Source organism: Haliotis cracherodii, unplaced genomic scaffold (assembly GCF_022045235.1).
Source record: "Haliotis cracherodii isolate W230 unplaced genomic scaffold, xgHalCrac1.p SCAF_1, whole genome shotgun sequence".
Lineage (NCBI taxonomy): Eukaryota > Metazoa > Mollusca > Gastropoda > Lepetellida > Haliotidae > Haliotis > Haliotis cracherodii.
In genome coordinates this window covers 88,794,414-88,807,665 of record NW_027266264.1, presented here as the reverse complement: position 1 = coordinate 88,807,665, position 13,252 = coordinate 88,794,414, and the positions used below count along the sequence as shown (strand labels likewise).

Genomic DNA, 13,252 nt, shown 5'->3' with positions numbered 1-13,252 from the left:
AAAACTTTACCACAAACGAGAACTTTATCATACCCTAGATCATTGCTAAATCCTAGAATTGAAACATACCCTAGAACTTTGCCATACCCTAGAACTTTACCATATCATAGAACTTCAACACACACTAGATCTTTACCATACCCTTGAAGTTAACCATACCCTGGATCTTTACCACATCCTAGAACTTTACCATACCCAAGAACATCGACACATCCTAGAACCTCACCATACCCTGGAAGTTTACCATACCCAAGAACATCACCACATCTTAGAACGTTACCATACCCTAGAACCTTACCATACCCTAGAACTTTACCATACCCTAGAACTTTACAATATCCTAGAACTTTACCATACCAAAGAACATCACCACATCCTAGATCTTTACAACATCCTGGAACTTTACCATACCCTCGAACTTAACCATACCCAGAACTTTACCCTTCCCTAGAACCTTACAACAACCTAGATCTTTAACCGAACCCTGGAACTTTACCATACCCTAGAGTGAGTGAGTGAGTGAGTGAGAATGGTTTTACGCCGCTTTTAGCAATATTCCAGCAATATTCCAGCAATATCATGGTGGGGGACCCCAGAAATGGGCTTCACACATTGTACCCATGTCTGGAATCGAACCCGGGTTTTCAGCATGACGAGCGAACGCTTAAACCACTAGGCTATCCGACCGCCCCCCACCATACCATAGAACCTTACCATACCCTAGAACTTTACAACATCCTAGATCTTTACCATATCCTGGAACTTTACCATACCCAAGAACATCACCACATCCTAGAATCTCACCATACCCTAGAACTTTACCATACCCTAAAATCTTACCATACCCTAGAACCTTACCATACTCTAGAACTTTACCACATCCTAGAGCTTTACCATACAATGGAACTTTACCACATCCTAGATCTTTACCATACCCTAGAACATTACCATACCATAGAACTTTACCATACCATAGAATTTTACTAAACCACAGAACATCACCATACACTAGAAGCAGGGGTCCGGAAACCGTCATATGCGCCGAACATGTCCGATTGGGAATCTCAAATGTCCAGTTTAAAATATTGCTTACCGGAAATTCAAATTTTTCTGTCCGCACAATTTAAAAAGTATTGTCCGGACATTCTTAAATTTTGACCGGACATGATCAACAGTTAGGACTGAGCAGTTTCTGTCTGCAGTTGTAACACAATGAAGATTATCTACACTGACAAGCTTTGTTTGTTTTGATTGCTGTAAATATATCGTACCTACATGATAGTCCAATCAGTCAATCACTGTAATAGGCAATAAACTGAGTTGACACTGATTAATCGAGGATTAATTTCTGAGAACATCTTATTAATTTGAGTGAAATGTGTTTACAACTGTACATAAATACCTTGCATCATTGATGTACCTCATGGCAGATCCGCTCGACTGATCTGCATTGGTCGACTGGCTGTCGTCATGCTTTCGCTTCTTGTCTGAGGTTACGTATCGTAGCATTGTGAGGATAATGAAGTACATTACTTACATCAACAACTTTAGTATATCCTGGAACTTCACCACATCCAATAACTTAAACCCATCCTACAACTTTACCATACCCTAAAAGTTTACCATACCCAAGAACGTCACCACACCCTAGAACTTTATCATACCCTAGAACATCACCACATCCTAGAACTCTACCATACCCCATAACTTTACCATACCCTACAACTTTACCATACCCTACAACTTTACATCCTAGAACTTTACCATACAATGGAACTTTACAACATCCTAGATCTTGACCATACTCAAGAACTTTACAACATCCAAGAACTTTACTATACCCTACAACTTTACCATACCCTAGAACTTTACCACATCCAAGAACTTTACCATACTCTACAACTTTACCAGATCCTAGAACTTCACCTCATGCAAGTACTGTACCATACCCCAGACCTTTACCATACCCTAGAACTTTACCATACCCTAGAACTTTACCATACCCCAGAACTTTACCATACCCCAGGCCTTCACTATACCCCAGGCCTTCACCATACTCTAGAACGTTACCATAATTGCGAGTATGGTGCTGCCAAACCAAGAATCACTATGAGTAAAAACTGGGATTCACACCCACATAGGATTCTGACATGACACTGGGATGAAACGCTGCACAGGGATTTGAGGTGACTCAGACAACTGGGCCTTGTGGTCACTCACTCACTCATTATTCACTGGGCCTTGTGGTCACTCACTCACTCATTCACTGGGCCTTGTCATCCCTCACTCACTCACTCAGTGGGCCTTGTGGTCACTCACTCACACATTCACTGGGCCTTGTCATCCCTCACTCACTCACTCAGTGGGCCTTGTGGTCACTCACTCACCCATTCACTGGGCCTTGTCATCCCTCACTCACTCATTCAGTGGGCCTTGTGGTCACTCACTCACACATTCACTGGGCCTTGTCATCCCTCACTCACTCACTCACTCATTCATTGGGCCTTGTCATCACTCACTCATTCACTGGGCATTGTGGTCACTCACTCACTCACTCAGTGGGCCTTGTGGTCACTCACTCACTCACACATTCACTGGGCCTTGTCATCACTTACTCACTCACTCATTCACTGGGCCTTGTCATCACTTACTCACTCACTCATTCACTGGGCCTTGTGGTCACTCACTCACTCACTCAGTGGGCCTTGTGGTCACTCACTCACTCATTCACTGGGCCTTGTGGTCACTCATTCACTCATTCACTGGGCCTTGTCATTACTCACTCACTCACTCAGTGGGCCTTGTGGTCACTCACTCACTCACTCAGTGGGCCTTGTGGTCACTCACTCACACATTCACCGGGCCTTGTGGTAAGAGATGACAAGTGACACTTGGATGGTTTGCAATGTGTGAGCAGACTGATTATTTGTCACTTAACCCCACAGCATGAATTATCACTCATCCTGTCAACCACTGGTGATACTCACCTCACCTCACCTCACCTCACCTCACCTCACCTCACCTCACCTCACTGTGATGTCCTATATTTGGTATGACAACAACCACGATGACTTGTGTAATATCATAACAATGATGGGTGGTTTACAACCAAACATTGCAAGGTTTGCTTTTTTAGGGTTTAACATGGAACGGTTATTGCTATAAGAACATAATGTCAGAATACACAGAACCTGTGGGGATTCCAGGTAAGAATACCAGCAAGCCATGGACGGTATCTGAGGCGACTAAATGGACTGGGTGGTCCACCTCAGCTCCTCGGCTGATTGCATGTGACCAGATCCGAATTGCCATGACCTATGCTCACAATATTGATCACAGGATTGTGTGGTCCAAATTTTATTATTTACAGATCACCATCATACAGCTGGAATATTGCCGTATGTGGCATTAAACAAGCAAACACACAAACAAGTATATGCAGCTTTTACTGAAGGGCAATGATCTGTGTTCGCCTCAACCTCAACAATCCAAAGGAACCCCCCTTAACCATTTTACTCAATATATTTGCACCAAAGGATTGCATTTAATTTTGTCGTGGTAGAATGGAAATAAACATACTCTCTTTACAATGTGGAACTATTTTCTTGTAGATTAGCCAGCACTAAATATAACATTTTAAACCTTAATATTTTTTTTGAAACAGTTACTGAGCTCCAACAGGCACAGTCACATGCACCAGACATGGCCTTGCAGAAGGACAGCCAGTGGCCCCAGGAAGTAGGCACACCCAATAACTATATGAACATAACCAGTACATCTGGAGGATCGGATCCATATATCATGAGAGTTTTGCAATTCATATAAGTCACATATAATTCATCTGAGGTATAAAAACAATCAACTCCAAAACTACACTTGGAGGCGAAAACTTATGAAATCAAGGTAAGTATTTAAAGTATTCCTTCACTGGCGTAAACTGAACCAAATCATCTCAGCTTCAAGAAGCTTTTCATTTACATTCTAGTTGTGGAAACATCTACACATCTACACATCAACCTGTCTCTGAGGCAATAATTATTACTTTAAATCATAATATCTAGATTATGTAAACAATAAGAACAAGTTGTCCCTATAAGAGACTGGAGCGTACTGTCCACATATCTAGACTTGCCTATTAGGAGTATAGAATTACTACACATCCATAGACTTTGCTTTCAGTACAGTCTTAGAGTAAAGCTAATATTCCCTTCAGCACAACTCTTCACCCACTAAAGTGCATTAGGTCATTTTCCAAGAAAAAACAATAAAACATATACCATTCTCTATTGCTTGTTAATGAACACATTTTAGTTAAATATTGTGTGAAGGTAGTGGCTGATTCAGCCATCCCTCAGTAAGTGCAGGCAAGTAGCAGGTCACTGTAATGCCACACAACCACAATGATTTCTCTGACTGACTCCCCCTTGGCTTGAGATGGGTCTTCCCAACCTTCAATGGAAGAACTGATACAGTGCTGTATCGGCCACATCAGACAGAAGGTTTGTTAAATAGCCTGTGACGTCTGTGTTCGCAAGGGTCACATCAACATGGCAGTTGTATCCCTCATCAAATCAATACAAGGCTATCCTTGTTTTGTTGGCGATGTACGGATGTAACACAGGACATACATGTGTACCCAAATCAATATCTTTTATATGTGCATTGCCTCAATGCATCTTACACAAAACTTATGAGTATCACAAACAGAACAAGGAGTGATTAGTTTCCATTTTCTATAAATATTCCCTGACCTGCTACCTTGGCCTTTTCAGAACGAATTCATGTCGGCGCCCAGTCGTCTGTGTAGATGTACATTTAATGCCTGAATACTTAACTACACACTATGGTATTAACTGGTATCATGTCATGATACATCATTTATGACTCATGTTTATTAAAAAGGAACAATCAGCTATTGTGTGATGCAATCATCTAAAGTTTTGTGTTGTGGCTTTGTGTATGTCACACAGAACAAACACATGAAACACTGACATCATATCAGTCACACAGTCACACAAGTTCTGTGTGACAGACATGATGTCAGTGTGTCATGTGTTTGTTCTGTGTGACAGACATGATGTCAGTGTGTGTCATGTTTTTGTTCTGTGTGACAGACATGATGTCAGTGTGTGTCATGTGTTTGTTCTGTGTGACAGACATGATGTCAGTGTGTCATGTGTTTGTTTTAGAAAACGTCTCACGGTCATGTAAAGAGACATTATAGCCCCCCTTTCTCACATCAAATAAGCTGCAGCAACTATTCTTGTTAAACTACATATAACATTAATCAGCTGCATCATCACTTGGACACTGACAAGACACTTGGATAACATTAGACGCCTGTAGTATCCAGGGATTACAATACTTACTAGACTACTGTGCCAGCTGTCTGTATTGCAGGAGACGGTAAGGTGTTCTACACCAGCTGTCTGTATTGCAGGAGATATCTTAAGTGTACTATGCCAGCTGTCCGTATTGCAAGAGATATCTTCAGTGTACTATGCCAGCTGACCGTATTGCAGGAGATATCTTAGGTGTACTATGCCAGCTGTCTGTATTGCAGGAGATATCTTAAGTGTACTATGCCAGCTGTCTCTTTGCAGGAGATATCTTAAGTGTACTATGCCAGCTGTCTGTATTGTAGGAGATATCTTAAGTGTACTATGCCAGCTGTCTGTATTGCATGAGATATCTTAAGTGTACTATGCAAGTTGTCTGTATTGCATGAGATATCTTAAGTGTACTATGCCAGCTGTCTGTATTGCAGGAGATATCTTAAGTGTACTATGCCAGCTGTCTGTATTGCAGGAGATATCTTAAGTGTACTTTACGAGGTGTCTGTATTGCAGGATATATCTTAAGTGTACTTTACGAGGTGTCTGTATTGCAGGATATATCTTAAGTGTACTTTACGAGGTGTCTGTATTGCAGGATATATCTTAAGTGTACTTTACGAGGTGTCTGTATTGCAGGATATATCTTAAGTGTACTTTACGAGGTGTCTGTATTGCAGGATATATCTAAGTGTACTTTACGAGGTGTCTGTATTGCAGGATATATCTTAAGTGTACTTTACGAGGTGTCTGTATTGCAGGATATATCTTAAGTGTACTTTACGAGGTGTCTGTATTGCAGGATATATCTAAGTGTACTTTACGAGGTGTCTGTATTGCAGGATATATCTTAAGTGTACTTTACGAGGTGTCTGTATTGCAGGATATATCTAAGTGTACTTTACGAGGTGTCTGTTACCTGTTTTGTTCCCAGGTGCAGCACGGAGCATGGCAACTTTGCAAGTTCCCCTTCGCGCACGGTGATGTTGTTGGGCACAGTTAGGAACTCCGGCTCTGGAGGCGGCAGGTCGACTGGCTCTGCAGGCACAACAGTGGATACAACACTTGTATTATATATAACACTTGTATTATGTACCACACTTGTTTTGTGGACAACATTTGTATTACGTATTCAGGAATGAAATCTTGCATTTATATGAAAACCTAAAATCTCACTCAAGTGACACAGCCAGAAAAACTTCAACTACATTTTGAACTGCTGTTCATATAACTGACACTGAAGCATATGTGATGTATATATCTGACATTGAAGCATACATGATGTATATAACTGACATTGAAGCATACATGATGTATATAACTGACACTGAAGAATAAATGAGGTATATAACTGACATTGAAGCATACATGATGTATATAACTGACATTGAAGCATACTTGATGTATATAACTGACATTGAAGCATACATGATGTATATAACTGACATTGAAGCATACAAGATGTGTATAACTGACATTGAAGCATACATGATGTATATAACTGACATTGAAGCATACTTGATGTATATAACTGACATTGAAGCATACATGATGTATATAACTGACATTGACGCATACTTGATGTATATAACTGACATTGAAGCATACAAGATGTGTATAACTGACATTGAAGCATACATGATGTATATAACTGACACTGAAGAATACATGATGTATATAACTGACATTGAAGCATACATGATGTATATATCTGACGTTGAAGCATACAAGATGTGTATAACTGGCATTGAAGCATACATGATGTATATAACTGACACTGAAGAATACATGATGTATATAACTGACATTGAAGCATACATGATGTATATAACTGACATTGAAGCATACTTGATGTATATAACTGACATTGAAGCATACATGATGTATATAACTGACATTGAAGCATACTTGATGTATATAACTGACACTGAAGCATACATGATGTATATAACTGACATTGAAGCATACAAGATGTGTATAACTGACATTGAAGCATACATGATGTATATAACTGACACTGACGCATACATGATGTATATAACTGACATTGAAGCATACATGATGTACATAACTGACATTGAAGCATACTTGATGTATATAACTGACACTGAAGAATACATGATGTATATAACTGACATTGAAGCATACATGATGTATATAACTGACATTGAAGCATACATGATGTATATAACTGACATTGAAGCATACATGATGTATATAACTGATACTTCATGGATGAAAATCATATTGATGAAAATAAAGGAAATTTTGTTGCAACTCAACCACCACTACTCAATAATTTTAATGATTTATATACTTTCAATTTCTACTAAACTGACAAAAAATATGAGAGATTCAGTTGCGAGGTTCTTAAACTTCCTTGAATCAATGATTTTAGCACAATATCATGTCTCCTTGAATCAACATTGGATGATGGCTTCAGGAACTCTTCACTTCACCAATTTACATGACAGCCTCATGACGGCCTCATGACAGCCTCATGACAGCTTGCCCAGTTCATGGCAACACACATCCACCTGGAGGCAGATCATCCCCGTCCTTCACAGGGATCATACAAATGTCACTTGGAATGTAGAGATTAATATACAGTGTGTGAGTCCACCTGGAACATGTCATTCAGGACGATTTGTAAAGATGACACTCAAAGACCGGGAGATGTTCAGAGGGGAAAGTTGGTGTACATTCATGTGATTATCAGCTGACGTTCGACATCAACACATACAGCCCACAGTTTGTACATTGATGCAATCATTGATGAATCTGCTGTCAATCAGTCTATTTGCTGGTCAGTATCAACATGATGTATTCTCAGTTACTGAAATCATGTAGAGGTTATTCATTCAGGGACACCTGGGAAGTTAGGTGATATATTGATCCACCACCTTGACAATATGAGAAGACATACTCAAACTCATTGGTAATGCAACAGTTTCCTAAGCTCTGTGGCACAAGGGAATTTCCCTGAGGTCCAAGGTGGCACAAAGGAGTTTCCCCGAGGTCCATTTTGGCACAAGGGAGTTTCCCTGAGCTCTGTGGCACAAGGGAGTTTCCCTGATCTCTGTGGCACAAGGGAGTTTCCCTGAGGTCCATGGTGGCACAAGGGAGTTTCCCTGAGGTCCATGGTGGCACAAGGGAGTTTCCCCGAGGTTCATGGTGGCACAAGGGAGTTTCCTCGAGGTCCATGGTGGCACAAGGGAGTTTCCCTGAGGTTCATGGTGGCACAAGGGAGTTTCCCCAAGGTCCATTTTGGCACAAGGGAGTTTCCCTGATCTCTGTGGCACAAGGGAGTTTCCCTGATCTCTGTGGCACAAGGGAGTTTCCCTGAGGTCCATGGTGGCACAAGGGAGTTTCCCTGAGGTCCATGGTGGCACAAGGGAGTTTTCCCTGAGCTCTGTGGCACAAGGGAGTTTCCCTGATCTCTGTGGCACAAGGGAGTTTCCCTGAGGTCCATGGTGGCACAAGGCAGTTTCCCTGAGGTCCATGATGGCACAAGGGAGTTTCCCTGAGGTCCATGGTGGCACAAGGTAGTTTCCCTGAGGTTCATGGTGGCACAAGGGAGTTTCCCCGAGGTCCATGGTGGCACAAGGGAGTTTCCCTGAGGTTCATGGTGGCACAAGGGAGTTTCCCCAAGGTCCATTTTGGCACAAGGGAGTTTCCCTGATCTCTGTGGCACAAGGGAGTTTCCCTGAGCTCTGTGGCACAAGGGAGTTTCCCTGAGGTCCATGGTGGCACAAGGGAGTTTCCCTGAGGTCCATGGTGGCACAAGGGAGTTTTCCCGAGTTCCATGGTGGCACAAGGGAGTTTCCCTGAGGTTCATGGTGGCACAAGGGAGTTTCCCTGAGGTCCATGATGGCACAAGGGAGTTTCCCCAAGGTCCATTTTGGCACAAGGGAGTTTCCCTGATCTCTGTGGCACAAGGGAGTTTCCCTGAGCACTTTGGCACAAGGGAGTTTCCCTGAGCTCTGTGGCACAAGGGAGTTTCCCCGAGGTTCATGGTGGCACAAGGGAGTTTCCCTGAGGTCTATGGGGGCACAAGGGAGTTTCCCTGATCTCTATGGCACAAGGGAGTTTCCCCAAGGTCCATTTTGGCACAAGGGACTGTCCCTGATCTCTGTGGCACAAGGGAGTTTCCCTGGGCTCTGTGGCACAAGGGAGTTTCCCTGAGGTCAATGGTGGCACATTTTTAGGGAGTTTGGTGGCATATTGCATATTGATATCATCATAACATTGCAGGGCTTATATTTTTAACATTCGTTCACATTATTACATTGCTTGACATGTACTCTTCATATCCTTCTTCATAATTATATCCTATCATGCACTATTACATTGCACAACTAGCATTCTACAAAAAGATATCATTATTGCATTGCATGACAAGCATTCTTAATGTCGATATCATCATAACATTACACAACTAGCATTCATAATGACATAATCACTATATTTTATTACTAGAGACCACCCCCGTGGTCTAGTGTATGCCCAGATCAGAAGGTCGGGGGTTTGATCCCCTGCCGCATCATACCATAAGATGTTAAAAAAGGGTACGTGTTGGGACCCTTTCATGGTAAACTAAGGATTGGTCAACCATGAATTTGTTGTGATGGAAGGTGTCTGTGTCCTGACTTTCCACCATGCTGTAAATCAAACTAGACTGAAGGCATTATTAAATTTGATCTGTCTTTAAAATTAACAATATTAGAATCATACTGACAATATACACAGAACCTTAGAGACACTAAGTATGCTATCGATTGTTCAAGCTTAGTGAGAAACAGGAATCCACTGGGGATAAGGAGAGGTTGCCTGCAAAAGGGGTCAAACACACGGCATCCCATTGAAGGTCACCCACTGTAAGACTGTATAAGTCATCCCACTGAAGGTCAACTACTGTAGGACTGCATGAGTCCTGAAGGTCAATTACTGTAGGACTGCATTAGTCATCCCACTGAAGGTCAACTACTGTAGGACTGCATAAGTCATCCCACTGAAGGTCAACTACTGTAGGACTGCATAAGTCATCCCACTGAAGGTCAACTACTGTAGGACTGCTATAGTCATCCCACTGAAGGTCAACTACTGTAGGACTGCATAAGTCATCCCACTGAAGGTCAACTACTGTAGGACTGCATCTGCCATCTCATTGAAGGTCAACTACTGTAGGACTGCATGAGTCATCCCATTGAAGGTCAACTACTGTAGGACTGCATGAGTCATCCCACTGAAGGTCAACTACTGTAGGACTGCATGAGTCATCCCACTGAAGGTCAACTACTGTAGGACTGCATAAGTCATCCCACTGAAGGTCAACTACTGTAGGACTGCATTAGTCATCCCCCTAAAGGTCAATTACTGTAGGACTGCATCTGCCATCTCATTGAAGGTCAACTACTGTAGGACTGCATAAGTCATCCCACTGAAGGTCAACTACTGTAGGACTGCATTAGTCATCCCACTGAAGGTCAACTACTGTAGGACTGCATAAGTCATCCCACTGAAGGTCAACTACTGTAGGACTGCATAAGTCATCCCACTGAAGGTCAACTACTGTAGGACTGCATGAGTCATCCCATTGAAGGTCAACTACTGTAGGACTGCATAAGTCATCCCACTGAAGGTCAACTACTGTAGGACTGCATGAGTCATCCCACTGAAGGTCAACTACTGTAGGACTGCATAAGTCATCCCACTGAAGGTCAACTACTGTAGGACTGCATTAGTCATCCCACTGAAGGTCAACTACTGTAGGACTGCATGAGTCATCCCACTGAAGGTCAACTACTGTAGGACTGCATAAGTCATCCCACTGAAGGTCAATTACTGTAGGACTGCATTAGTCATCCCACTGAAGGTCAACTACTGTAGGACTGCATGAGTCATCCCACTGAAGGTCAACTACTGTAGGACTGCATTAGTCATCCCACTGAAGGTCAACTACTGTAGGACTGCATTAGTCATCCCACTGAAGGTCAATTACTGTAGGACTGCATAAGTCATCCCACTGAAGGTCAACTACTGTAGGACTGCATAAGTCATCCCACTGAAGGTCATCTACTGTAGGACTGCATGAGTCATCCCACTGAAGCTCAACTACTGTAGGACTGCATTAGTCATCCCACTGAAGGTCAACTACTGTAGGACTGCATTAGTCATCCAACTGAAGGTCAACTACTGTAGGACTGCATCTGCTATCCCATTGAAGGTCAACTATTTAGGACTGCAATAGTCATCCCACTGAAGGTCAACTACTGTAGGAGTGCATGAGTCATACCATTGAAGGTCAACTACTGTAGGACTGCATTAGTCATCCCACTGAAGGTCATCTACTGTAGGACTGCATCTGCCATCCCATTGAAGGTCAACTACTGTAGGACTGCATCAGTCATCCAACTGAAGGTCATCTACTGTAGGACTGCATCAGTCATCCAACTGAAAGTCAACTACTGTAGGACTGCATCAGTCATCCCACTGAAGACCACTTACTGTAGGACTGCATCAGTCATCCTACTAAATTTCACTGTACATCTACTGTGGGCCTGCATGAGTCATCCTATTGAAGGCCAAGGCACACCTACTGCAGGACTGTGATAGTCATTCCACTGAATGTCAGGGTATTATTATGATACATGTATTATTAGCAGCAGGTATTACATAAAATGGTCACTATTGCTAGCTGGGTAAGCTGGCTCCAAAGTAATCATAAGACAAGGTGGAGAGTGGTGCAATAGTTTCCTTGTTCTATCAACATGAAAGCTGATCATCTCTCATCCTGACAAAGTCATTATGCTTCATCCTCCATTGAGAGGGAGGATAAGTGAATGGTCTTTTTTCAAAAATATATTCATAAGTTGGAGCTAACACAAGTACTACACTGGATAAAGTTGAAAGCATGCAAATCAAACGAAGTCCGTAACTTAACAGTTTCGGTCAGATCAAAGGCCCTCTGCGATGCTTCTCTAATACACCCCAGACGTGCATGATCTGCTCACACATCAAACACAGATAGTCCACACACTTCAACAGTAAACTACTACCCATGCATTCTTTATGTAACTTTTTTATTTTATTTCATCTAATCATAAAGAAAGAGTACAGTGAGGGGAACATGTTGGCACACAGTGTCCATTGGAACAGTCATATAGTTCATATTGAACCAGGACATATAAAATTAGGACATATTGAACCAGGACATATTGATCCAGGTCATATTGATCCAAGACATAGTGAACCAGGACATATTGATCCAGGTCATATTGATCCAGAACATATTGAACCGGGACGTATTGAACCAGGACATATTGATCCAGGACATATTGATTAAGGGCATATTGAACCAGAACATATTGATCCAGGACATATTGATACAGGACATATTGATCCAGGACATAATGAATCAGGACATATTGATCCAGGACATACTGAACCAGGGCATATTGAACCAGAACATATTAAACCAGGACATATTGATTAAGGGCATATTGATCCAGGACATATTGATACAGGACATATTGATCCAGGACATAATGAATCAGGACATATTGATCCAGGACATATTGAACCAGGGCATACTGAACCAGAACATATTTAATCAGGACATATTGATTTAGGGCATATTGATCCAGGACATATTGATTCAGGACATATTGAACAAGGACATATTGAATCAGGACATATTGATTAAGGGCATATTGAACCAGAACATATTAAACCAGGACATATTGAACCAGGACATATGATCCAGGACATATTGATTCAGGACATATTGAACCAGAACATATTGAACCAGAACATATTGAACCAGGACGTATTGAACCAGGACATATTGATCCAGGACATTGATTAAGGGCATATTGAACCAGAACATATTGAACCAGGACATACTGAACCAGGACATA

General features: G+C 41.9%; 1 protein-coding gene across 4 annotated transcripts in view; it reads right to left on the bottom strand.

The window, feature by feature from the left end:
- LOC139470447 (kin of IRRE-like protein 2) overlaps positions 1-13,252 on the bottom strand; it is a 323,048-nt gene that overhangs the window by 64,829 nt on the left and 244,967 nt on the right. For all 4 annotated transcript variants that reach the window (XM_071252857.1, XM_071252870.1, XM_071252879.1 and 1 more), the window contains one exon: positions 6,253-6,371. In XM_071252857.1, the coding sequence (XP_071108958.1) occupies positions 6,253-6,371 (119 nt within the window). The remainder of the gene's footprint in view (positions 1-6,252; positions 6,372-13,252) is intronic.